Here is a 24709-nt window from a genome sequence, read left to right as displayed (position 1 = left end):
TGGTGCTCTCAGGTTGTACTACCACGCGGCACAATGTCCGACGTTTCGCTCCACGTGCCGCTTGCAGCTCCCGAGAAAGAAGCTCTCTGGGCATGGGGTGGGGGAGGAAACACAAACCCATCAGGATTTCCCAAAGAAGTGCATTGTGGTCCTCTTTTTCTGAAGCCACCGGCAAAGGAAATTTGAGCAAATGTGACCAACAAACAACAGCAGCAGCAGTGATGCAGCGATAAAGAACCGTGAACCGGTTTCGCGGTAATTAGGACTCATCAGTACAGTAATGCAGTAATAGTACACCACGTAGGTTGAGCTCCCACTTCCAACACCACGGAGCCCATTAGCTTGGCTCATGCCAACAGTAATCAAATCTTTTTCAGACTCTGACTCTGTCTACTCGACAGACCTGCTCTCCACCTGAGGATGGCTGCTTGCGTTGTGGCCGAAACGTCGTGAGAATTATTTAATTGTTTTATTTTTATTATTTTATTATTTCCATTCTACGTGACTTTACCGAAAGAACCAAGAAACAAGTATAACCCGTAAAAACAAAGTTTTTCACTATAAATCCTTTATATGCGTGGCGGCTAGAGTCCTCTCGTCCTCTGGCTTGAGATGGCTGCCACCTATGGGTCAGATTATTGCATGGCAGCATTAAGCAATTGGTAATTAAATATAATCTTTTTGTCCTAAAAAGTGTAAAATTTTGGAAATTGTCATGCACAACAAGTCTGTGTGGAAAATGTCAGCTCGATCGGATCACGGGAAGTGGGTTAAAAAACGACCGAAAGATTTGCACGGTCCTAAGCAAGCAAGCGAACTTAATATAAAGGATTTAAATAAAATAAAAAGGAGTAATCAAATCTGTCAGTGACAAACAAAACCCATGGTGGTGATGAGTCCTCACAATGACAAAACCAGTCCAGGATTGTCCTTTCCCCGCATCACTGCTGCTGCCTGTCAGTCCGCCACATTTGCTCAAATTTATTTTGACGGTGACCTAAGACAAAAAAGACCACAATGCTCTTATTCAGGAACTGCTAATGGCTTTTGCAAAAGTGCACGGCGGCCGTGCACTTTTGCCACAATTCAGGAATCGCTCATCACTGATGTCAGCTGTGGGCAGGAATGAAACTCGGGTCACTTGGTTCGTAGCGCGATGCGCTAAACCCAACATCACAGTGCAATACCCGGCCCTGTCCACTGCCCCCTTTCACCCCCCCTCCCACGCCAACCCCCAAACCTTCACCAACGCCGACCAGTGTGCTGAACTATGACCTTAGAAGATCGCTATCATCATCAGCCTTGGCCTATCGACTGCTGGATGACGGCCTCTGTCCTTTGGGACGATGAGCAGCAAGCGGAACGTCTGCTGCTCTGACCCCCATAACCGAACAGCTTGTGGCTTGCATCACATTCACCACGACCACCACCACCACCCTCAAGCGGTTAACAATTGCACACTTGTTTCCTGACCAGATGCCCCTCTCCTGATAGACAAAGTCAACACCGGGGCAGCTCCTGGCGCAAGCTGACAGGACGCCCAGCTCTCAACAGTGGCAGCTTCGCCTGCCGCTAGTTGATGGGGCACCTCCTCTCAACACTGGCGCAAGCTGATGGGGTTCCCAGCTCTCAACACTGTGGTAGCTTCTCCTGGTGCTAGCTGATGGGGGCACCCAGCTCTTAACACTGGCGCTAGCTGATGGGGCACCTTCTCTCAACACTGTGGTAGCTTCTCCTGGTGCTAGCTGATGGGGGCACCCAGCTCTTAACACTGGCGCTAGCTGATGGGGCACCTTCTCTCAACACTGTGGTAGCTTCTCCTGGTGCTAGCTGATGGGGCACCCAGCTCTCAACACTGGCGCTAGCTGATGGGGCACCCAACTCTCCGAGAGACTGGCCACTGGACCGTCCTCCCGTTGCGTGTGGTTTGTGTATCCTTCCCCACCCCCCCCCCCCTAATTATATTGTGTTTCTCCTGTGTGCTGCCACTCATCATTTCCGGGCCTGCTGCCACTACATTAGATTTCAGCGAGTTACGCTGAAGAGGGGTGGGGGGGGTGGACGCTTGAGCGGTTGCCAGGCAACCGAGAGAAGGCCACCCTCCCTCCACTCCGGCCCAAGGTCCCCCAGTCCGTTGCCATTGGCAACCGCGCAGCGACGCCATTGGATGATGAGGTTACCGTGGAGACGGCAGCTTCGGTCTCTGTCGCCACGTGGCAACCGGAGAAACGAAATGGAAATGCGATGGGTGAGGGATGGGGGATGGGGGGTTTTGGGTGGTCAGGTGAGGTGAGGTGAGTGAGGGGTCGGTGAGATGCAGTGTGAATTTAGTCAGCAATTTATTTGTCTTTGTCTGGGTCTCGTCAAAGGCAAGCTGTAGAGTCTTGGCCGGCGGATTTAAGTATCAGAATCTTTATGAAAAATAAGGATAGGTTTTTTTCCCTTTCTGGCAATACAACAGTTGTGTTAGGATGTTCAAGTAGCAAATATATATATTTGGCAAGGAATTGAGTTTGAATTAACCACACGCACTTGTGGTGAACGTGCAAACAAGCATGCTCTGCCAATCTTTGTTTTTTTTGCATATTCACCACCAGCATGTGTGTGTGGTTAATGCAGATTCCATTCCTTGCCAAATGTATCTATTTGGAGTTTGAACATCTTAACACGCCTGTTCTATTGCCAGAAAATGTAAAACCTATTCTTATTTTTCATACTTTGATCAAAGGCAAAAAGGTCCCATTAGAATCTTTATTTATCCTGGAGGAACCTGATGAGCTATGAAGCTTGTTTTCCACAGATGTCAACTAGGTCATTCACGCTGCACATCTAGCAACTATTGATGCTATCCAACGAATGATTACACTCAACACACAGTGATGATGATACGTTGCCATTCATGACTATTTTATTTTGGGTTAGATTGCCATGTAGGTACAATGGCAATGGTTATTTTTTTACTATAACCCTCCACCACCCGACAGAGCCAATCACATCAAGTTGTCACCTCATGGGAAAAAATGCCTACAACTGATTTGATTTTTCAGCAAACCGGCGGAGGAATGTTGAAAAGCAAGCAATATCTTGACAATCTGATACGACATTTCGCTGGAGATTACATTTTGCGATACGTTGCAAGCTATGTCGTCAGTTTGAGATATGTTGTAAGGTACGATGTGTTGTAAGTTGCTTTTCAAAGACCATTCTGAAGAGAAAGTGAGAGAGAGATTCACGGTCATTCTCTTAGTCTGGCCGACTCGAGCGAGTTAATCGTTTGGTCCACTCCTAATTATGAATGTTGGCGAGAGGGGCAGCAACATTTTCACCGGATCACAATCAGTGCCGGATTATCCTAGTACGGGCCCCGCACTTTCAAGGGTCCCGCGCTAAATGCTTTCAAGCTATCAATTCCGGTTCAGTGATTCTGCACTTGCTCTATTACTATAGTACTATACTGTACTGCCTTCAACTTTTATGAACGACTGGGTGTTTAAGGTTAGCGATTTGTCGTATGATCTGGCTGTATAGCAAATTAAAAAATACGATTACTTTACTATGCAAGTAAAACATTTGTGTTTTAATATTTACGTGTTTATTTATTTAAGTTAGGGTCCCTTTATAGCATATGCTACAGGCCCCGCACTTGCTTAATCCGGCACTGCTAACAACGCGACTACATCATCGCAGCCTGCGTCAAAAATACGACCAAAAAAAAATATACATTCGGCAACCAAGTGATGTATTTTTTTAAATCAACGATGCTTGAGCGATGAGGACATCCGACTGCCCACCAGAGGTCAAAGGTTGACCGTGACGACGCATAATTAACGACTCTGATCGATAGTGAATCTGCTCGTTAACGCCGCCGGTGGGACGGAGCACACGGAGGGTCATCGTCGTCAACCATGATCGATCCCACTGCTGGATGAAGGCCTCCCCAAGCCGTCACCATCCTCTTGCAGGATCCACCTCGTGCCTACTTGTAGATCTGTCTCGTTTAATGTGCTCCATCTCCGCGGTGCACGTGCTCTCAGGCACGTCCCCGCACTCAGCCGCCACTTCGTCGCCGAATCTCGACAATCTCCCGATCACTTACACCATGGGAACCTCATTTGCCAGTCAAAATATGATAATTGTTTTTTTACCCTTCTATCTGGCAACAAAACTGACACCTTTTTACGAGGAGTCATGTTTGCATAGACAACAATACCTGCAGCCATAATGCAAACAAAAAAACATAACTCTGATAATGTTGCACTGTCCTTGAAGTTGATTGGTCCACACCCGAGACAGCTTTCCTTAGAGCCTAGTCTCACATGGTGTTGGACCAGATGACGCCAAAAGGCGCACAACTCAAAGACAATGCACCATCAGAGTATGAGAGCTCGGGCTAAGCATTTACACCATGGGGACCTCATTTGCCAGTAAAAATATGATAAGGGTAAAAAAACCAATGATCAATCTCCCGATCGTCGTCCCTTCCACAGCGACCGTCTGCTGTCATGGTCTGCTGGCTCATTTTAGCAGCAGTCAGCTACGAGGTCTCTCACCTGCCGCACGTGATCTCGAGTGACGTGCTCTCCTCTCCTTTACATCTATCTCTCACAATGTGATCGAACGTGCGTATCGCCATGTCTCTTGACACACGTTCCTGGTTTTCAGTTTTAATTTTCCCTAATATAGTTTTTTTTGGGGTTAGATCGCGTAAATAATATAAATGTGTCGTTAAACCCGCCACCAGCCGAGACCACCAATTGGTAAGGGGTTGTCACGTAGCATTACAACTCGCATAATCGATGAAGCTAATTGTAATTACTGGCGAAACGTCGTACTCGGATTGTAACTGTTGTGGATTTGCTTCCAACACACCGGTGTGCTGTACTAGTAACGAATTGGCACGTTCTGTTGACGTGACAGACAACCCTTACTAATTGGCTGTGTCGGGTGGTGGCGGGTTTAACGGCACATTTATATTTACGCAAACTAACCCCCCCCCCAAAACAACTCTATATTATTGATGATATTGGTCGCGAAAAGCCTCCTGCGTGTTAAACAGTTCGAATTGTCTTCGTCAATACTCGTACCCAGTAAACATGCCAACGTTGGCAAAACGTTTCCTGGGTATTTTAAATCCACATCATAGCCCCCACCCCCCACGTATACAGCGCCTGAGATGCAATTACAAATAGACACTTTAAATTACAAATAATATTGTCTTGCAACTCATTTGGAAATCGGATATCTAGACACTTTAAATGACAAATAATATTGCCTTGCAACTCATTGGGAAATCGGATATTTAGACACTTTAAATGACAAATAATATTGCCTTGCAACTCATTGGGAAATCGGATAGTGAACGTTAACATTTTACTCCGATGTACCCAACGTGTCGCGAGCGACGCGAACCAAGCCGAGCAGCTTCGCGTGCTCGCGATGGCACCGGTACGGGAAGGCCTTCATCCAGCAGCGGATAGATCCTTGCCGATGACGAAAAGCGTCGACGACGGCGGTGGTGGTGGTGGTGATGATGGTGATAGTGGTGGTGGTGATGGTGGTGGTGGTGATGGTGGTGGTGACGGTGGTCGTGGTGGTCGTGGTGGTGATGATGGTGGTGGTGGCGGTGGTGGTGATGGTGGCGGTGATGGTGGTGGGCTTTACCGGTTGCGTCCGCACCGGTGACCCGCGTAATTCCGGAGCAGATATTCCGGTTTGACGTGGTGGTTGCCGCAGTAGGCGTGGTGTGGTACAGTCAACTGCGCGATTTAAGTTTTCCACACCTGTTGACATTACCTGCTAATGACCCCCCCAACCTGCCCCGACCCGATCTGTCTCCGTGACGGGGTTCGAACGCCAAAGGACGTGGCCCTAACAACCATTCACGTGGGTGTGGAGGTCTGTCGAAAAAAAAGAGTAATTGCCACACGCCCATTCGGAGGCATTTCAGTGGCGCTTATTTGAACGCAGATCTGCATTGAAAAATAAAGATAGATTCTGGCCCCGATGGGATTACGTCTGGTCGTTTTGTATAGGAAACAGAAGCGTCGGCTAGTGGCGTGTTCCCGATTTCGGATTTGTCCCGAAAAGGATCTGAATATCGTGCCAAGGTATATTGATCACATTTCGAAAGATAAATAGTTTCGCTTTGAACCGAAAACGTGACGTGGACAGAAAGCGATCGAGGGCGGTTCTGTGATATCCATCGCATCCATCCCACCATCACATCCATCATATTAATCACATCCATCACATCCACCGCACCCATCACTCGCGTGCTGTTCCCACCACATGTGCCGTCACGTGGTTGAAATGTGACATCGCTCTTTGCTTGAACTGTGCAATCGTCGAACGTTTTCACCCATTGAAATGTATGTTACACGTTTAAGTTAAACGAGAAATGTTTTTTTAAAAAAGTTATAAATTGTAGTTGCATAGACGATTACCGTTATTACAATGCAAGTGCAACACCATGAAATGCGCTTAACGTTCAATCGGAAACAGATCCCCATTATAAGCAAATAAAACAAACTGCATTAGTCATGATCTCTGACTCACAACTTTAACAAAACAGGAGCGCGTGTCTATATGAACAGCAGCAGCGCTGTTGTCAATCCACTCCTGTAGAGCCACCCACACCTGCCCCACGTTGTGTCAGTCGTGGGGGTTATTTGGCCATGCTTAATCACGTACCCACGCACTGAGCAACCCCACTCGCTCATTCACATGCAACCACAAACAACAACTTCTTGGTTCTTTCGGTAAAGTCACGTAGAAGGGAACTAATAAAATAATAAAAATAAAACATAATAAAATATTTTAATAAAAATAAAACATAATAAAATATTTTATTATGTTTTATTTTTATTATTTTATTATTTCCCTTCTACGTGACTTTAATTGTATTATGTTTTATTTTTATTATTTTATTATTTCCCTTCTACGTGACTTTACCGAAAGAACCAAGAAGATGAATCCCTGCAGTCACGAAAGCTTTAAATCGAAACACAAACAACAAGACAAATATACCCTCCCCCGTGTAGCCTTAACAGACTGTAGGAGCAAGTGCTGTTAGCGAGTAGCGCCTATGAAAGTCGGCACGCCCCACGCCCGTCCACCTTTGTCTTCCTAGTAGCGACGTTTGCACACCGCAACAGGTACTCATTTGAGGCTGAGTCGACCTAGGGCGGAGGCCCAGGACCGGTTCAGATAATCGTCACTGGTGCTGGCCACATTCAACCACACAGACCCGCTCCTGACAACTGCTGACAACTCATCTGAACTAAGTGGCGGTGACGTCACCACACCGCTTGTGCCAGGCTAGGTGCGTCATGTGAAGCATGTCGAAGGCTCGCTGGCAGGTCACGGGCCAGAGACAATGTGCCTTGGGTTGGCTGACATTCAAAGACAATATATCACCCGAAAATCTGTTTTTAATAACAGACTGCAGGGGCAGGTGCTGATAGCGAGTAACCACGCCCGACCGCCTTTGTTTGCGCTTCCCAGTGGCGATGCTTATACACACGTACGCATTTGAGGCCGAGTCGACCTAGAGGAGGGCCAAGACCGGTTCGGTTAATCGTCACTGGTGCTTGGTGGACGTGAGCGGGAATTCGAACCCGGGTGGTCGGGTTCGGAGCGCGAACCACTCCCCACGCAACACCAACCGATGTTCATCAACCACAAAGTAGCGCTCGTGCCAGGCTAGGTGCACTCTGCGGCCACGTGAAGTGTCCAAGGCCCGCTGGCGGCAGGGGGTCACGGAACAGACCCAGGTTGCCGCGGGTTGACCGACTGAGATGACTTGGCAGATGCTTTAGCTGACACGCACCAGCTGACACGCACCAGCTGACACGTTCACCAGCTGACACACACACCAGTTGACACGCACCAGCTGACACGTTCACCAGCTGACACACACCAGCTGACACGTTCACCAGCTGACACACACACCAGTTGACACGCACCAGCTGACACACACACACCAGCTGACACGCACCAGCTGACACACACACACACACACCAGTTGACACACACCAGCTGACATGTTCACCAGCTGACACACACACACCAGTTGACACGCACCAGCTGACACGTTCACCAGTTGACACACACCAGCTGACACGTTCACCAGCTGACACACACCAGCTGACACACACCAGCTGACACACACCAGCTGACACGTTCACCAACTGACACACACCACACCAGCTGACACGTCCATCCACAGCACTCACCAAACTCACAAGTCACTCAAAACCAACTCACACTCCGCCCACAAAGTCACTCAACCCTCCCAGACTCGTCCACACTCACCCGTTGCAGGCGGAGAAGGCGCGCGTTCGCAGAGGATCCGTGTTTGTTTCGGTGACAAACGCCGTTCGAACGCAACTCGTGTGGCAAGCAACAAGTGGCGTGTCCGTCTGTGTGTCAATTGTTGCGGAAGCGTGACGTCAGCGCCACCAGATGCCGGTGGCCGTGGACCGCGCCTCTCGTGGCGAGCTGCGGTGTGTGGCAAGTTCAGTGTCTCGGTCCCAACTCCATAACCGGTGCTCGGTCCGTCTCCCTCCTTGCACGCCCTCCCCCACTGGAATCAACGTCCCCTCTACATTAAGCGGCACTGCGCATAGACTCGGCACTGACCAATAGACTTAACACTGCCCATAGACTCAGCACTGCCAATAGACTCAACACTGCCCATAGACTCAACACTGCCCATATACTCAACACTACCCATAGACTCACCACTGCCCAGAGACTCAGCACTGTTCTTAGACTCAGCACTAACCATAGACTCAACACTGCCCATAGACTTAACACTGTTCTTAGACTCAGTCCTGCCCATAGACTCACCACTGCCCAGAGACTCAACACTGCCCATAGACTCCAACACTGCCCCATAGACTCAACACTGCACCATAGACTCAGCACTGCACCATAGACTCAGCACTGCCCATAGACTCAACACTGACCAATATACTTGAACACTGCCCCATAGACTCAACACTGCCCAGAGACTCAACACTGTTTTTAGACTCAGCACTACCCCTGTAGATGAAGAAGTCCCCCTCCTTAACCCTCACCCGTTCCTCTCTCTCAAAGCATCACCTCTTCTCTATCGCCCATTCTCTTCATCTTCCCTCTGCTCGTCCCTCCACTCCTTCTCGTCCCTCCCCTGCAGCCCTTACCTGAGCCCCAGGTTTTACTGTACCCTCTTAGTGATGCCACTCAATCCTCAAGCCTTGCACGCCCCTGCCATCTTAATCATTCGATTCTGTCACGGGGTTTTTAAGTATGTCAAACGCCTTGAGTGAAGGCGCTCTAATGAATGAAATGTAAACATAAAATTTAATTTAATTAGCCACGTGGCTTCCACCTTCTCCATCCTCTCTACCCCCACCCCTCCGCTTTATTACCATAAACTCCTTCATCCCTTCAGCTCCTCCAGCATCCACACACTTGGCCCTTCCTCTCGTTCTTTTCCCTTTCATTCTTCATTCTGTAACGCCATTCATCAGCATCATCATCACCGTTAACATCGCCACTGTGGAGACAAAGGCGGCCGGGCGTGGTGTTGGCCACCCACCCCCTCGTGTGCCGTGTCAGCTTTCACAGGTGCTACTCGCTAACAGCACTTGCCCCAACAGTCTGTTCAGGCTATACGGAGGAACGGTGTCTTTGTGTAACCATAACCCTGCAGTCATCAGCAGGGTTTCTTCTCGTCTGTGAATATGAGGCATCTGTTTGCCTTTTCGTTTACACGATAAGTCACTTCGTTGAGCTATCATTTGTGGCCAGGTAGCTTCCGAAAAAGATGCTAATAGCTCATTGGGATTTACTCAAGATTGAAGATGAAACATTGTTTAGTTGTATTTGTATATTTATTTTAAGTGGCTTGTTTACCTTTCCTATACTTTGCACTCCTATCGTACTTTTGTTTTGTTTGATATTGTAACGTTCTGACCCGCTCCTACTGGACATGTGTGAAAAATAGCTTTATAGCGCATCGGATTCCTCCAGTATATATCAACATTCTGATTCTGGGGACACGTTGTGCAAACAGCTGCTCTTGGCTGAAAGCCGCACGGTGTCCTCTGTCTGCCGACCTCTGACCCTGTCAGTCACAGCCGAGGGGACGACTGCATAGTCAAATAAGTAATATTTAAAAACACTTTTTTTAAAACACGCTTTTATGAAATGTACTAGGAATGGAAGAACTCCACGACTCCAGGAAGTGGCCCCGAAGCTTGCCATAACGTAAGGGACCGTGGCCAATTACAGCCAACGTCAGTTGACCGTGGACAATTTGACCCAAGCCGAAACATAACATATCAAAAAGATCGTTTAAAAATGTTTATTTTATTTTTTTATGATATAAGATAGTATTGTCATCAGTATGACGTAAGCATACCAAGTTTGCAGCCGATACCACATTGGGAAGTGGGTTAAAATTGAGTTACAAGATTTGAGGATACAACAACGACAACAACAACAGACAGAGTGAGTTAAATAAAAGCGTGTAATAAAAAAGAATGTTTAAAAAAATATATAAGATAGTATTGTCATCAGTATGACGTAAGTATACCAAGTTTGCAGCCGATACCTCATTGGGAAGTGGGTTAAAATTGAGTTACAAAATTTGAGGATACAACAACGACAACAACAACGACAACAACGACAACAACAACGACAACAACGACAACAACAACAGAGTGAGTTAAATGAAAGCGTGTAAATAAAAAAGAGACAAACTGGAAAATGCCCGTGAAATTGTCCGGCCCACACAGATCCCCGTCCAGGGCTCCACAGCCGTGTTGACACTGCCCCCTCGTGTCTGGAGTGGGCCTTGGAGGCTCACCGGGGGTTCGAAAGTCCACACAACAGGCTAAGCCAGGGGTACAGCAACATGTCAAAGAAAAAGACGAAATACTTCTTCGTTTTCTTGGTTCTTTCGGTAAAGTCACGTAGAAGGGAAATAATAAAATAACAAAAATAAAACGTAATAAAATACAATTCTCACGACGTTTCGGCCACAACGCAAGCAGCCGTCCTCAGGTGAAGAACAGGTCTGTCGGAAAGACAGCGTCCGACAGACCTGTTCTTCACCTGAGGATGGCTGCTTGCGTTGTGGCCGAAACGTCGTGAGAATTATTTTATTGGTTTATTTTTATTATTTTATTATTTCCCTTCTACGTGACTTTACCGAAAGAACCAAGAATATAGAAAAAACACCTCCAAATGAACGGCTGCTCTTGTCTGCAGCCCTCCCCGTGGTTGCCTCTGTCTGCTGCCGACCTCTCACCCAGTCAAACCACGCGGCCTGCGCGCTTCATGCTGACGACGTTCCAGACATCGCGAGCCTCTGAAACGTAAAACTTTGTTGTTGTTGTTGTTTAATGTGCACAACTCTTGCCCCGCCACGCGAGAAACGACGCGCTTGTTACGTGACGATAACGCCACTACAGTATTCTTTACAAGATAAACACAATGTTGTGGCGGCTGGTAATGCAATGAGTGGCAATGCTAACAACCCGTAGGAAGCAATTAACAAATAATTGCTTTGTAACTTGATTTGAAGCTTTCGTCACTGCAGGAATCCATACTCTTTGGTTCTTTCGCTAAAGTAATTTGTTAACCACGGGGTTTAAATGCCCTGATCCGAGCCTGGGTTGAGCCTGAGCACTGAGTTGGATGGGCGACTCATCGCCGTGCATAACAGGTGCTATAGGTGCTGTGGGCAGTCGTCCCTCGCTGCCGTGCCGCACACGTGGTCGACCCACGTAGTGAAGTATGGTCAACGTACGGCTCGGCCCCCCATACGGCGTGGAGAGAGACGCAAGATTGTACACCCACAGCAATAGCAGCAGCTGTAAGGGGGGGGGGGGGGCGTCCATAAATGACGTCACGCACTTAGGGGGGGGGGGTCAGACATTTGTGACGATGTATGACGAGGAGGGGTGGGTGAGAAATGTGACGTCACATCAAAATGCGCAACTTTAAATTAATATAGACAACACGTTCTACTTAAATATATTTTTTAATAAATGTTTTCTCCTACAACAGAGTACAGCGCCACATTAAATACGCACTACAATGACAATAGTTTAACGCGATTTTAAGCATGTTTTATATTTTTTTGGGGGGAGGGGGGGCAGAGCTTTGTGACGTCATATTTGGGGGGGGGGTCTGACTTTTTGTGACGCCGTGTGACGAGGAGGGGGGGATGTCAAAAATCGTCCAAAATCGCGTGACGTCATTTATGGACGGCCCCTATGGCCGTATGGCAGTGGTCACCTGCCCCACAGACGGTCGAGAGTCATTGCCGGGGGCTTGCGGGTGTCTCTGCGGAGGCAGCAGCTGGGGTTGATGGATCACTCCTCGAACTCTTCATAATTAAAGGTTGTTGGGTTTAGATCGCGTTACTCATAAATGTGTCGCAACCCTCCACCACCCGACACGGCCAATCAGTAAAAAAAAGTGTCACGTTGACGCAAAAAAAAATTCGATTTCAAGCTTTCGTGACTGCAGGGATTCATCTTCTTGGTTCTTTCGGTAAAGTCACGTAGAAGGGAAATAATAAAATAATAAAAATAAAACAATAAAATAATTCTCACGACGTTTCGGCCACAACGCAAGCAGCCGTCCTCAGGTGAGGACGGCTGCTTGCGTTGTGAGAATTATATTATTATGTTTTATTTTTATTGTATTATTTCGCTTCTACTTGACTTTACCGAAAGAACCAAGAAGAAAAAAGACAAAATAGTTCACTACTTTAGCCCACCGGTGTGTTGAAGAGTGGATTCACAACATTTACAATTGGAGTCTGACGTTTCGCTGGAAATTACATCCAGCATCTTCGGGCGATTTGCCGGAATAGTGAAGCCATCCACCTGCTTCAGGTCTTAAATAGTGCAGGACCACGTCATCGTTGTTGAACACCCATCTGGATTCGAGATCAGAGGCGGGGGTGTATGCAATTATGTAATAGGTCAGTAGTCAGCCACTTAGCATGTGACTCACCTGTAAGGAATTAAAATGTGTGTTGTGCTTTAAATTTCGATTTAAAGCTTTCGTGACTGCAGGGATTCATATTCTTGGTTCTTTCGGTAAAGTCACATAGAAGGGAAAATTTAATAGTTTTATTTTTATTATTTTATTATTTCTCTTCTACGTGACTTTACCGAAAAAAACAATATTTTGTGCTTTACTTAATAATACGCTTCCAGGCTGCGCTGACTATAGCTATTACAGCAATTAAAATTACTTGAATTCTCAATTTCAGTTAATTCTCTAACTAATCTTGGCCAGTAATAAATTAGTTCTGTATAACACTTCAACTTTATCAAAATCAATTGAATGTCCTTGTTGGCAAGCATGCTCTTCGACTGCTGACAGCTGTGTTTGGGTGAATTTAATGTTCCTTTGGTGTTATTTTAGTCTTACGCTGTGAACTTCCTGTAAGCCATACTCTAGCTCTCCAGGAGAAGGCAGTACAGGCCCTCCTCTACTTACGAACTTTCAGAGATACGAACGGACTCGTCCGTATATCCAGTTGCAGCTTTTCCGATCGAGAGTCGTAAGTTCAACCGCCGCGCAAATAGATGGCGGTGGTGACATCTACATCTGCAGAACGTGAAGAACCAGTGGCATCGACATATGCAGAGCATAAAGAACCAGTGGCGTCTACAGGATATTATACAACTTTTAAAGCCATTCACCGTGTTCAGTTTACACGCCGTGCAGCGTGTTTGGAATCGACAGGAGTAAAGTTGGACTTAGGAACACATCGACTGACGAACAGACCTCTGCAACTCAACTCGTTCTGTGCAAAGCCCACATCTCCACATGTCCCTTCCGTACGGGGTAGAGTTTTGCTCCCACGCACGCGTGCGGTTTTCTCCCAAGTGTTTCCGATTTCCTCCCACATGTAAGCACTCATTAATTGGCAGATAACACCTTGGTATATAGAGGACTGCAGAGCTTGGGCAGTTGATTAATACGAGATGTCTTTATTTGTATGACTGTTTCACTATATACAGGGCGCTTCAAAGAAAGGTAAACACTTATATGCGACTATTGTTTTTAATGGAAAAAGAACGGATAATACACTGTAACATGATAACAAATGTGACGTTAATAGCTTCGAAAAGTGAAAGAGTCTCGACTTGTTCGCCATAATTGTCAACACGTGCCTGGAATCTTCTCCAGGTGGTCTCCAGAGCCCGGAGGCACATGTCTTGTGGTATTGTTGAAAATTCTGAGAAGTGTTAAACATTTTTTAAGCACCCTGTATATACAATAAATATGCCCACTGTATCGCATATTGAAATGCTGCGTTTAGGCGTGATATAACTCCACAGCCTATGTGGCCGAATCATCCAGAATGCGCCTGATCTCGTAAGCTCAGCAGGTGTAAGCCTGGACAATGCTTGAATGGGTGATAGCCACTCGTAAAACAGGTGTTGCAGTCTGCTGCAGGGCTACGTTTGTCAGAAGGGGGCCAGTGCAGAGACGTCTGTTGCCCTCTACTCCAGCGTCTACGCCTCCCCCGCATTCACCAAACTGTACCGACCGACCGTCAAACACGCCGGTAAAATAACACCCCCCCACCCTCCCCTACGACCCACATCTCGGGGACGTCATCCAGCGGTGGCTTGACAAAAAGACCGTACCGTACAAGTACACATACACAAATCCACTTTGTAAAATGTGTCCGCTTATGTCCAGCGAGAGACCAATTGTGCTCCTTGTTTCCTCCACCCCCACCGATCAGGATGTTCGGCTGGAACTCTCTGAGCCTCTGGCGGAGTCCCCGCCTGCGCTCGCTGCTGCCCTTGCCGCCGCTGGCACCGCGCGCCACGCGACTCGAGGGCTCGCGATGGAGCCATGGCGCCGGCGACGTGAGAGCCGTCATTTTCGACATGGGAGGAGTGATCCTGCCGTCGCCGTACCCGCCCATACAAGGTGTCGTTACGGAAGGCGAGGAACCTTGTCCTGACCGAGGGGCCCGGCAGGACAAGGGTCGCTGGTATTTATGGGGCACTTAACCCTTTCACGTTCCGACTGCAAGTTGCTGGGTGGGTCGTCCCGCTCACCGCCGAATTTCGGAACGCGCAAGCGGTTCAGCGGGAATTTTATTTGGAGAGGCGTAGCGCCGTTGTTTTTAAAGACATTGTACTCACCGCAGAGAACTGTAGCGACACGGCCACACTCATTGATGGCTGGCGCAAAACTGTACCGCATGCCCTCCCGCATGGGAGGGCATACTCACCGCAGAGAACTGTAGCGACACGGCCACACTCATTGATGGCTGGCGCAAAACTGTACCGCATGCCCTCCCGCATGGCCTTGTGGGAGCCTCGGTACTGGTGATGTACACGTACTGACACGTACGTCATTGGAACAGGAAAGGGTTAAATGCGTCCGAAACTCGAAGCACCTTGCATCACGTCCCACCTCGATAATTCCGATGCCAAGCTTCAGTCTAACCAAAGGAAGCTGTCCCTGTGCAGTGCAAGGTGGGCTTGCTGTGATATCGTTTTGCATGATGCGATATTCAATGTCACGATGTGATGATCTTCACAATGTCGCTTTCCCATAACTTAGTAATTGTATTTCACATGTTTGTCGTGTTGTTTTTGTTTCTTTGATGTACTTCCAGTGTGAATAAGAATTGCTTACAAGTTCTTCAACTGAAGTTTGCTCGGCACGAGTCTACCATAAGTCATTGTTGCATCTTCACAATCTATAACGCTTATAATACACATGCTGTCAGAAAGTTCTGACATCGTATAATCACCAAACGTCGTGGGGATGGTCGCCTACTGCTTAGCAGACCGCGCTCTGAAACCGGCAACTTGAGTTTGATTCCCAATCACGGCCAACATCAGTGACGAATATCTGAACTGGGCCTGGGTCTCCCCTTGGTTGACTCAAACTCATGACTGGTGCAGTGGGAAACATACTGCCGCATTGGGGAGACAAAGGCAGCCAGACTGTGGTGCTCGCCTCCCACCCCCCCCACCTCGTGCGCCGTGACAACCTTTAATAGGTGCCCACTAGCAGCGTTTGCCCCATCAATCCGTAATGCTACAGAGGGGCCGTGTATGTTGTGTGTGTGTCTGCGCTGATTTAATACATTCCGGCTGGTCTGCCTACGATCCATCCTGGTTTTAACCATGCTTGATTTGTGCGAGGAGCTCGCAGATATTTGACAGCCGAGGGTACATTGGCTGAGTCATGTAGTCTGCATGCCCAGCCACTGCATGTCCAAGCAGCTTCTGTTTGGCCCGATAGAGGGGGCTAAATGGGCACGGCATGGGCTCGAGAAGAGAGGGACTAATGTGGTACTGGAGAATGTTGGGCTGAGTGGACTTGCAGATGACTGGTACCAGCGGTGTTAAGATCCGCCTCTGTTGAGGAGGTTCGTGAAGGACGCTACTGGGCAGTTGGAGGTAGTTGCCCTCCAGCAACACGGGAGGGCAGAGGAGTGACGTTCGGAACAATGAGCTGAGGGCCGGGCGATTAAAATACAGCAAGTTGACTGCATCTGTCAGTTACCTCCGTCAATCAACACACGGCACTTGGCTCTGTCCCGTGACCTCCTGTCAGCAGCGAGCCTTCGACACGTCACGTGACGGCATAAAAGTGAACCTAGCATGGCACAGGCTCCAGGCGGTGACGTCACCGCCACTTAGTGCTCAACAGCGGCCGTCGTCACTATCGCTGCCGTCGCCGTCGTGGTGCATGCGTGTGCATATACGTGCGTTGAACTTCTTCCGCAGCGCACGTAGCCAGCCGCGCTGACCGGAGGTGCGTGTGGTGCGTAGAGTGGGAGGCGGCGTGCGGGCTGCCGGGCGGCACGGTGCTGCGCGTGCTGCGTGACGGCGGCGAGGCGAACGCGTGGTGCCGCTACCAGCGTGGGGAGATGTCGCCCGAGACGTTTGACGAGCTCTTCGGCGCCGACTGCTCCAGAATCGTAAGCAGCGCCGAGCGCGATCGCCGTGCACGGACGCCGGTCGTGCAGTCAACCTGCGATTCAAAGTCACGTGATTTGCTGCTCGAAATAAGCACCAAGGTGGTGCTCAAGGTTGTGCTCGGTTCCTCTCTGCAGCTCTTGAGCGAGCGGGGGAAACCCCCAATCCCTGTGACGGGAGGCGAGTCTTCCCCTGAAGGACAACCGCCGTTAACTTCCCCACGCTGAGGTGCTCGTTTGAATCGACCCCGGCAGGATGGATGAGAGCTCGAGTCAACCCCCAAGCAGGATTTTAATTTGCACTCCTTTCGATTGCGAGCGGCTCGCCGTACCGCTGAGCCACCCGGCGGGCAATTCTTGATTAGCCGGAGTGATGGGGGGCAAGAGTGGAGCAGACGAAATGAAAACACGGATGATACAAAACCCATTTTTGGTCCGGGCGGTGGTGGGAGGCACTCATCCAGCAGTGAATCGAGAACACAGGATGCACATGCACAACAACAGCAGCTGTCAGGCTGTGACAGTGGTAACGTAACCCCAAATGTGATCAAATATTTAAAACAATAACACGATAATAATAGTGGTTACAAACACACGGACACAATAACACGTGCATAGCCACCACAGCCATAGGGCTGTGGTGGCATGCACGTGGCCTGTCATCCAGGCACCGAGGGTTGGTGGATCGCACAAATGTTGTGATACTCCCTTCCCGTAGGCGTCGAGGAGGTGTCCTACCCCTGGCCCACCAGTAGAATGCAGTAGAGAACGAATGTGGACTCCACCTGTTCCTTCCGTATGGGACCAGAGTGTTTTCCCTTCGCACGCGAGGCGTCTTCTCCATGTGCTGCTGTTTCCTCCCGCGTGTAAACACTCATTAACGAGCGAATAAATGCCTGATTAACTGGAGGGCTGCAGAGCTTGGAAAATCGTTGGCCGACGCCGATGAATTGAAAGCCGCTGTCGTTTGTGTGTTCACCGCGGGGGAGCAGGCGGGGCGTGCGGTGAGCGTGGACGGCTTTGTGGCACACCTGGTGGGGCAGCTCGCCACGCCGGTGCCCGGCGCGCTCGCGGCGCTGAGGGGAGTGCGCGAGCGCGGCGTGAAGACGGCGCTGCTCACCAACAACTTCTACGTCCGCGGCGGCGCCACGTTCCTCCCGCTGGACCGCGCCCTCTTCGACGTGGTCAGCGCGGCGCCTCCCAACATGCCGCCGCCGGTTATTGCAGATACGTTCGCTCGGCTCCTCCTAAAGTCGTCTGCCCTGCTGGCTTGTGTTTGACGCGAATGCAAAAATGCATGGATTTGTTCTACTTTACGCTAGTAAATTTCGATTTAAACTTTCGTGACTGCAAGGACTCGTCTTCTTGGTTCTTTCGGTAAAGTCACGTAGAAGGGAAATAATAAAATAATAAAAATAAAACATAATAAAATAATTCTCACGACATTTCGGCCACAATGCAAGCAGCCGTCCTCAGGTGAAGAACAGGTCTGTCGGAAAGACGCTTTACCGAAAGAACCAAGAAGATTTACGCTAGTAATCAAAACAAACGAGATTGTACGGATGCGACAGTAAAGGGGGTTGCGTTCAATGGGCAGAGCGCTCCAGAGCGCTTTTCTGTTGAACGACCTGGACAGGAGCCCAGCCAGCAGCCAGCAGGAAACCCAAAGCGTAGATTATTTTTAACAGCAGTGTGACAATTTAAGATGTGACCACTTGGCGTTTGGTCTCATCGTGGGGTAGGTGGTGGAGTCGTGCGTGGTCGGGATGAAGAAGCCGGACCCCAGGATCTACTCGCTCTGCCTGGAAGAGCTCGGGGTTCCTCCGAGCGGCGCCGTCTTTCTCGACGACCTCGGAGAAAACCTGGCACCGGCTCGGGCCCTGGGCCTTCGCACCATCAAGGTGCGATCCTCCCCCCCACGATCACTGCACGAGCCTTGAACGACGACGGTGACGACGACAAACGACACAACATAGCCACGACGGAAAAGTCCCGCCGCGCAGGCGTTCCCGGTCGTGCCGCGCGGCTCTCCGCTGGTGGCCTAGGGTCGTGTCGCGTCACGTCCAGCGCAGGAAGGGCTACGCCTGATAAGCGCGGCAAACGAGGCGTGGTGGAACGCACGTCGGGTGTGACATCGAGACGCGGAAGGAGGAGCAACGTGAGTTCGGGGAACAAAGGCACAGGTTGGAGACATCACGTTGACCGCTGAGACAAGCAAGTTGGATTGGGGTAGGGCACGTCGCTGAATGGGGTGGAGAGCCAGTGGTCGGGAAGAACGATGGAGTGGCAGCTAAAGGAGGGAGCACACAGAGGTGGGACAACGAAACCGGCTCGTTTGGCAGGCGCCGGCGTGGATCGTTTGATCGCTGGACCGTGAGAGATGGCGAAAGGCTTGAGGAGGCCTTCGTCCAGCGGTGGATTGATTGCGGCCGACGATTATGATAGTGGCCGCGACGACAATGATGGCTTAGCGAAATGTTAAGTCCCTCGCCTGTTATACAGGTGGTCGTGGTTTTGATTTTGACCCTGACGCCTGTTGTATATTTGGTGTTTGCGTCCCTCCACGTTTACAATCAACGCGTGTTTATAGGTTTGGCTGCTATACATTTCCACGTGATAAGCCACGTCGTTGGGCTTTCATTTGTGGCCAGGTCGCGTGGATTTTTTTTCTTGGTCCTCCAGTTTTCCCTCCACATTTAGAATCGACGTGTGTTTAGGGTTTTTGGCTGCTATACATTTCCTCGCGATAAGTCACTTCCTTGAGCTGTCATTTGTGGCTGGGTCCCTTCTGAAAAAGAGTTCTATATCTCAGTGGGCCTTACCTGGTAAAATAAAAATCGCTCCGGTGGTTTAGTTGAGATCTGATGAGAACGCGTGCGCCCCTCCGAATGATACCAATTGGGAGGATTTTGTCTCCCTTGCAGGTGGGGGACCTCAAGGTGGCACTGGCGGAGTTGGAGTCCCTGCTGGGCTTCTCGCTGTCCCACGGCGCCCCGGACACCGGCGCGGTGCGCGCCGGCCTGGAGATTGACGAGCGGGCGCTGGCTGCCTACCTGCGCACGGCACTGGGGCTGCACGCCGGTGAGCGGGAAATAATAACACCGTGTACGAATGATGTTTACGCTTTTACTTTGTTTCACTGACACGTCCGACGTTCAAGCAGGTCGCAACGCATCTTCATGCACGGAGCTCATGTTTGGGGTTTTTACAGGCAGAGCCGGCCCAGCCACTAAGCGACCCTTGCAATTGCAAAGGGCCCCGTGGCCAGCAGAGGGCCCCCTAGAGTCACTGCTAGCTAGTGGGTGAAAAAAATCATACACCAAAGAGGCCTCCTACCAAATTTTGCTTAGGGCCCCCAAAGGTCTAGGGTCGGTTCTGTTTACAGGGTTGGCTGTTCCTTTGTTAAAAGAATCTGTTCCGTGTCCGATATCTCCCTATCTCCAGTGGTCTCCCCCCGTGCGTGCATGCGTCACCCTCTTCCTGCACAGCGACGGCTTGAGACGCTACATCCACATCGCGTTGTTGCATTGCACCCTGGCGTCGTGTACGATCGGGAAAGCCGATCCAGCGGTCACGATCGTGCCTCTTGCTGCCTAGAACTCGCCTGTTGTGTGCGGCAGTGGTATTCGTACTCTTCAAAGCGGCGAGAAAAATCGAGTGATTTAGGTGGCAAGGGCGTGCAAGGGCTTGCCCCGACTGAACATCTGTGAAAAATCGATTTATAGCTCATTGGATTCCTTCAGTGTAAATAAATATGATTCTGATATTCTGAATGAGTGACCATGAGAGTGGGCACGTGGGGGTGACGAAAGGGTAGGGGAGGGATGGGAAGAAGTGGAGGAACGAGAGGGGAAGGAGGGGGTAGAGGTTGGGCAATGGAGAAGAGGTGAGGCTCTGAGAGAGGAACGAAAGGAGGTTAAGGAGGGGGCCTACTTAATTTACAGGGGGAGTGTTGAGTCTCTGGGCAGTGCTGAGTCTATGGGCAATGTTAATGGGTAGTGTGAGTCTGTCGGCATTGCTGAGTATGGGCAGTGCTGAGTCTGTGGTGCAGCGTTGAGTCTGTGGTACAGCGTTGAGTCTATGGTGTGTGTTGAGTCTATGGTGCAGTGTTGAGTCTATGGGCAGTGTTGAGTCTATGGTGTGTGTTGAGTCTATGGTGCAGTGTTGAGTCTATGGGCAGTGTTGAGTCTATGGTGTGTGTTGTGTCTATGGGCAGTGTTGAGTATATGGTGTGTGTCGAGTCTGTGGTGCAGTGTTGAGTCTATGGTGTGTGTTTAGTCTGTGGTGCAGTGTTGAGTCTATGGTGTGTGTTGAGTCTATGGTGTGTGTTGAGTCTGTGGTGTGTGTTGAGTCTATGGTGTGTGTTGAGTCTGTGGTGCAGTGTTGAGTCTATGGTGTGTGTTGAGTCTATGGTGTGTGTTGAGTCTATGGTGTGTGTTGAGTCTATGGTGTGTGTTGAGTCTATGGTGTGTGTTGAGTCTATGGTGTGTGTTGAGTCTATGGTGTGTGTTGAGTCTGTGGTGCAGTGTTGAGTCTATGGTGTGTGTTGAGTCTATGGTGTGTGTTGAGTCTGTGGTGCAGTGTTGAGTCTATGGTGTGTGTTGAGTCTATGGTGTGTGTTGAGTCTATGGTGTGTGTTGAGTCTATGGTGTGTGTTGAGTCTATGGTGTGTGTTGAGTCTGTGGTGTGTGTTGAGTCTGTGGTGTGTGTTGAGTCTATGGTTTGTGTTGCACCTCAACAGATGCCCTACTCGTCCGTCAGTTCCGGCACGGCCAGTCCAACCCAACGTACTACGTGGAGTGCGGCGACCGCAAGCTCGTCCTGCGCAAGAAGCCGCCGGGAAAGCTGCTGCCATCGGCGCACGCCGTTGAGAGGGAGTACAGGTGCAGCTAATCGGCGCCAATTGTCGGTCCGGATTTTGTAGCTATCCGACAAAAGTTATTATTCACGTCGGAGAAAAATGCAAACTACTGCTGCTAAACTAAGCAATTTTTATTTTATTTTACCAAGTCCCACTGAGCTCATGAGCTCTTTTTGAGAAGCGACCCGGCCACCACATGCGATGATGGCTCAACGAAGTGGCTTACCGCGTGTAAATTCATAGCAACCAAATACTCTAAACGCACGTTGATTCTAAATGTGCAGGGAAAAAACGGAGGACCCGGAGAAAAATCCGCGCAAGCTCCAAATATACAGGTGTCAGGGTCGGCATCGAACCCACAATCTCCTGTATACCAGGCGAGTTAGTTAACATCTTGCCACCATGCCACTCCAATGCAGGTGTGGGTGGCGAGATGGGGGAGCAGTGGCTGCTCTCTCTTGGCTCCTGTATTCACGACAATAATGATAATAATGCCGCATGAATGCATTTATGTCGCACTTGCTCGGTGGATAATTGTTTCGGAGTTGGTCAGCTGATGGAGGTGTGGGGGATGGATGTTATTTCTTGGTACATTTTAAAACCAATTATTTAAAGGCATGGAGTGGTGGCATCGTGATTTAATTAACCCGAGTTCCATTACCGCCCCACGACTAACATCAATTTCGAGTGATATCTGGGCTAGTGTTGGCCCCTCCCGTAGGTTGACTGCCTTAAATTAGTTCCTTTGCGTGGGGTAATGTAAACATCATCGCTGGGGCGACAAGGGCATCCCGGCATGGTGCGGGCCACACCGCCATCACCCCGAGTACCTTCATCAGCACTTGCTGCAATCGTCTGTGGAGGCTACACTGGGGATCTTTTGTCTTTGTTGTGTGCGTCTGTGCTCCGTGCAGGGTGATGAAGGCTCTGGGAGCGGCAGGAGTTCCCGTACCACAAGTGCTCTCTCTGTGCGAGGATTCCAGGTGAGTCAAGATCCCACGCGCCAACAACCTGCGTATGCGCGCACACACACACACACCATACTTTACTCGCCCGCACACACTTAACCTGCAAGGCGGGTAGCGTGCACCGATTGAATATTTGCTGCAGGCGCATTGGTACGTTGGACATTGGGAGGCTGCACGCACGAGACGACGACAAATAACAGAATCTTAATTCGAATCACGGTGCCTGATTGTGACATGTCATCGGTTACTAACCAAGCTGTGAGGATAGCGCGATGGAGGGGCCGCGCCGGCGCTCAGCTGGTTGGACGCGGCGCTTCTCAGTTTGAGACACAAACGTCGCTCAACGATCGAAGACAACTTCGCAGACAACTCGAGTCTCGACAGGAAATCGTCGTCCTTCAGGCACCAAGACGCAAGAGCAACCAACGTGGGAAAGAAACACTGCCACTCACGCGTTGGTCGACCCAAAGACAAAGATCCGCCCGTATAGCCTGTAACAGACTGTTGGGGAAAAGTGTTGTTAGCGAGCAGCACCTATGAAGGCCGGCATGGCGCACAAGGGGGTGGGTGGCCAGCACCGCACCTGGCCGCCTTTGTCTTCCCATTGGCAATCTTAACGCACTGCACCAGGTCGACCGAGGCCAGGCCTCAGGACCAGTTCAGACAATCGTCACCGGTGTTGGCTGGCGATCGGCGACTGTCTGGGGAGTGGTGGCCGAGCAATTGGAGCCCTGTCACCGGTCGTTGCCCCCACGTGGGTTTGCAGGAATGTGCACACGCATTCTGTTCACGGTGGCGAATGGAGGACCGCGGTGGCGAGATGTTCACTCTCTCACCTTGTTATGCAGGAGGTCGTGGGTTCCATCCCAACCCTGACACCTGTATATTTGGAGTTTGCATGTTCTCCCAGTGGTCGCGTGGATTTTTCTCCGTGTCCTCCAGCTTTTCCCTCCACATTTAGAACGAACGTGCGTGTCAAGTATTGGGCTGCTATAAATATCCACGTGATAAGCCGCTTCGTCGGGCTATGATTTGTGGCCAGGTCGCTTCTGAGAAAAGAGCTGTACAGCTCAGTGGAACTTGCCTGGCGAAATAGAAAACAGTTTAAGTTTCATTCAGCTTCGCCAGATGCCATCGAATGGCTTCTCCGAAGCCAACGCGCGGGTATCGGGCTTGGTCTGTTGCTGTCCGAACGTCGTCGACGAACGTTGCTGCCCCGTTCTCGCAGCGTGCTGGGGACGCCCTTCTACCTGATGGAGTACGCCGAGGGGCGCATCTTCAAAGACCCGTCGCTGCCGGATCTGTCTCCAGAGCAGCGCCGCAAGGTCTATTCCGCCGTCACCTCCGTGCTCAGCCAAATCCACCGGGTGGATCCCAGCTCCGTGGGGCTCACAGACTTCGGCAAAACCGGTGGGTTCCCCGCGTTGCCACTACCCCCATCGCAAGTCGTCCCTGGAGAGTTTGGTCGGAAATCCCAATGTATGGATGTCGTCGTTGTTGTTGTTTGTCAGCTTGTAGCATCCCATTTCATGGGCAAAGGCCTCGCTTATCGTATCACATTGCTTCCCTTGCTTGGTTGTTCTTGTCCACGAGTGGTCTCCGAGCTCTGTAATTTTGTCTCGTTGCTGCCATCTATCTCCATTCCGCGGTTCATTTTTCGTCGTGTGTCTCATCATTTGTTGTCAAGGCGTGGCCTGCCCAATGTAAAACAGGCCCCCCCCCCACCCCCTCCACCCCCCGCGAGTTCTCGAGACTCAGCGAGGCCTTTCCTGCGTGCGTAAGTGCCGTCACGTTAATTCACGCAATCACTGACGCCCTCGTCCTGCAGTGAGATTCCAGAAAAAAACCATGCCTTGCACGTACTACAAGAAGTAGCCAGTTTAACACGTAATAGGCTTTCGCGATCAA

The 24709-nt window shown here is 50.0% G+C and overlaps 2 protein-coding genes across 9 annotated transcripts in view; one reads left to right on the top strand and one right to left on the bottom strand.

The window, feature by feature from the left end:
* Positions 1 to 8443, bottom strand: part of LOC144730989 (rabphilin-3A-like) — a 57696-nt gene extending 49253 nt beyond the window's left edge. For all 7 annotated transcript variants that reach the window (XM_078611917.1, XM_078611923.1, XM_078611929.1 and 4 more), the window contains exon 1: positions 8314 to 8443. The gene's annotated coding sequence lies outside the window, so the exon portion shown is untranslated. The remainder of the gene's footprint in view (positions 1 to 8313) is intronic.
* Positions 8444 to 11143: 2700 nt separating this feature from the next.
* ACAD10 (acyl-CoA dehydrogenase family member 10) overlaps positions 11144 to 24709 on the top strand; it is a 43619-nt gene continuing 30053 nt past the window's right edge. The window contains exons 1-9 of one of the 2 annotated variants that reach the window (XM_078611915.1): positions 11144 to 11366; positions 14771 to 14961; positions 16782 to 16975; positions 17965 to 18156; positions 18715 to 18873; positions 19897 to 20053; positions 21714 to 21855; positions 22748 to 22816; positions 24030 to 24211. In XM_078611915.1, the coding sequence (XP_078468041.1) occupies positions 11236 to 11366; positions 14771 to 14961; positions 16782 to 16975; positions 17965 to 18156; positions 18715 to 18873; positions 19897 to 20053; positions 21714 to 21855; positions 22748 to 22816; positions 24030 to 24211 (1417 nt within the window). In that variant the 5' untranslated portion in view covers positions 11144 to 11235. The remainder of the gene's footprint in view (positions 11367 to 14770; positions 14962 to 16781; positions 16976 to 17964; positions 18157 to 18714; positions 18874 to 19896; positions 20054 to 21713; positions 21856 to 22747; positions 22817 to 24029; positions 24212 to 24709) is intronic. The other variant, XM_078611916.1, reaches the window with a different exon arrangement.

This window comes from Lampetra planeri, chromosome 37, assembly GCF_965212315.1.
Source record: "Lampetra planeri chromosome 37, kcLamPlan1.2.h2, whole genome shotgun sequence".
In the NCBI taxonomy this organism is placed as follows: Eukaryota; Metazoa; Chordata; class Hyperoartia; order Petromyzontiformes; family Petromyzontidae; genus Lampetra; species Lampetra planeri.
Note: the sequence above shows the minus strand (reverse complement) of the source record. Positions and strands in the feature narration are given on the sequence as shown.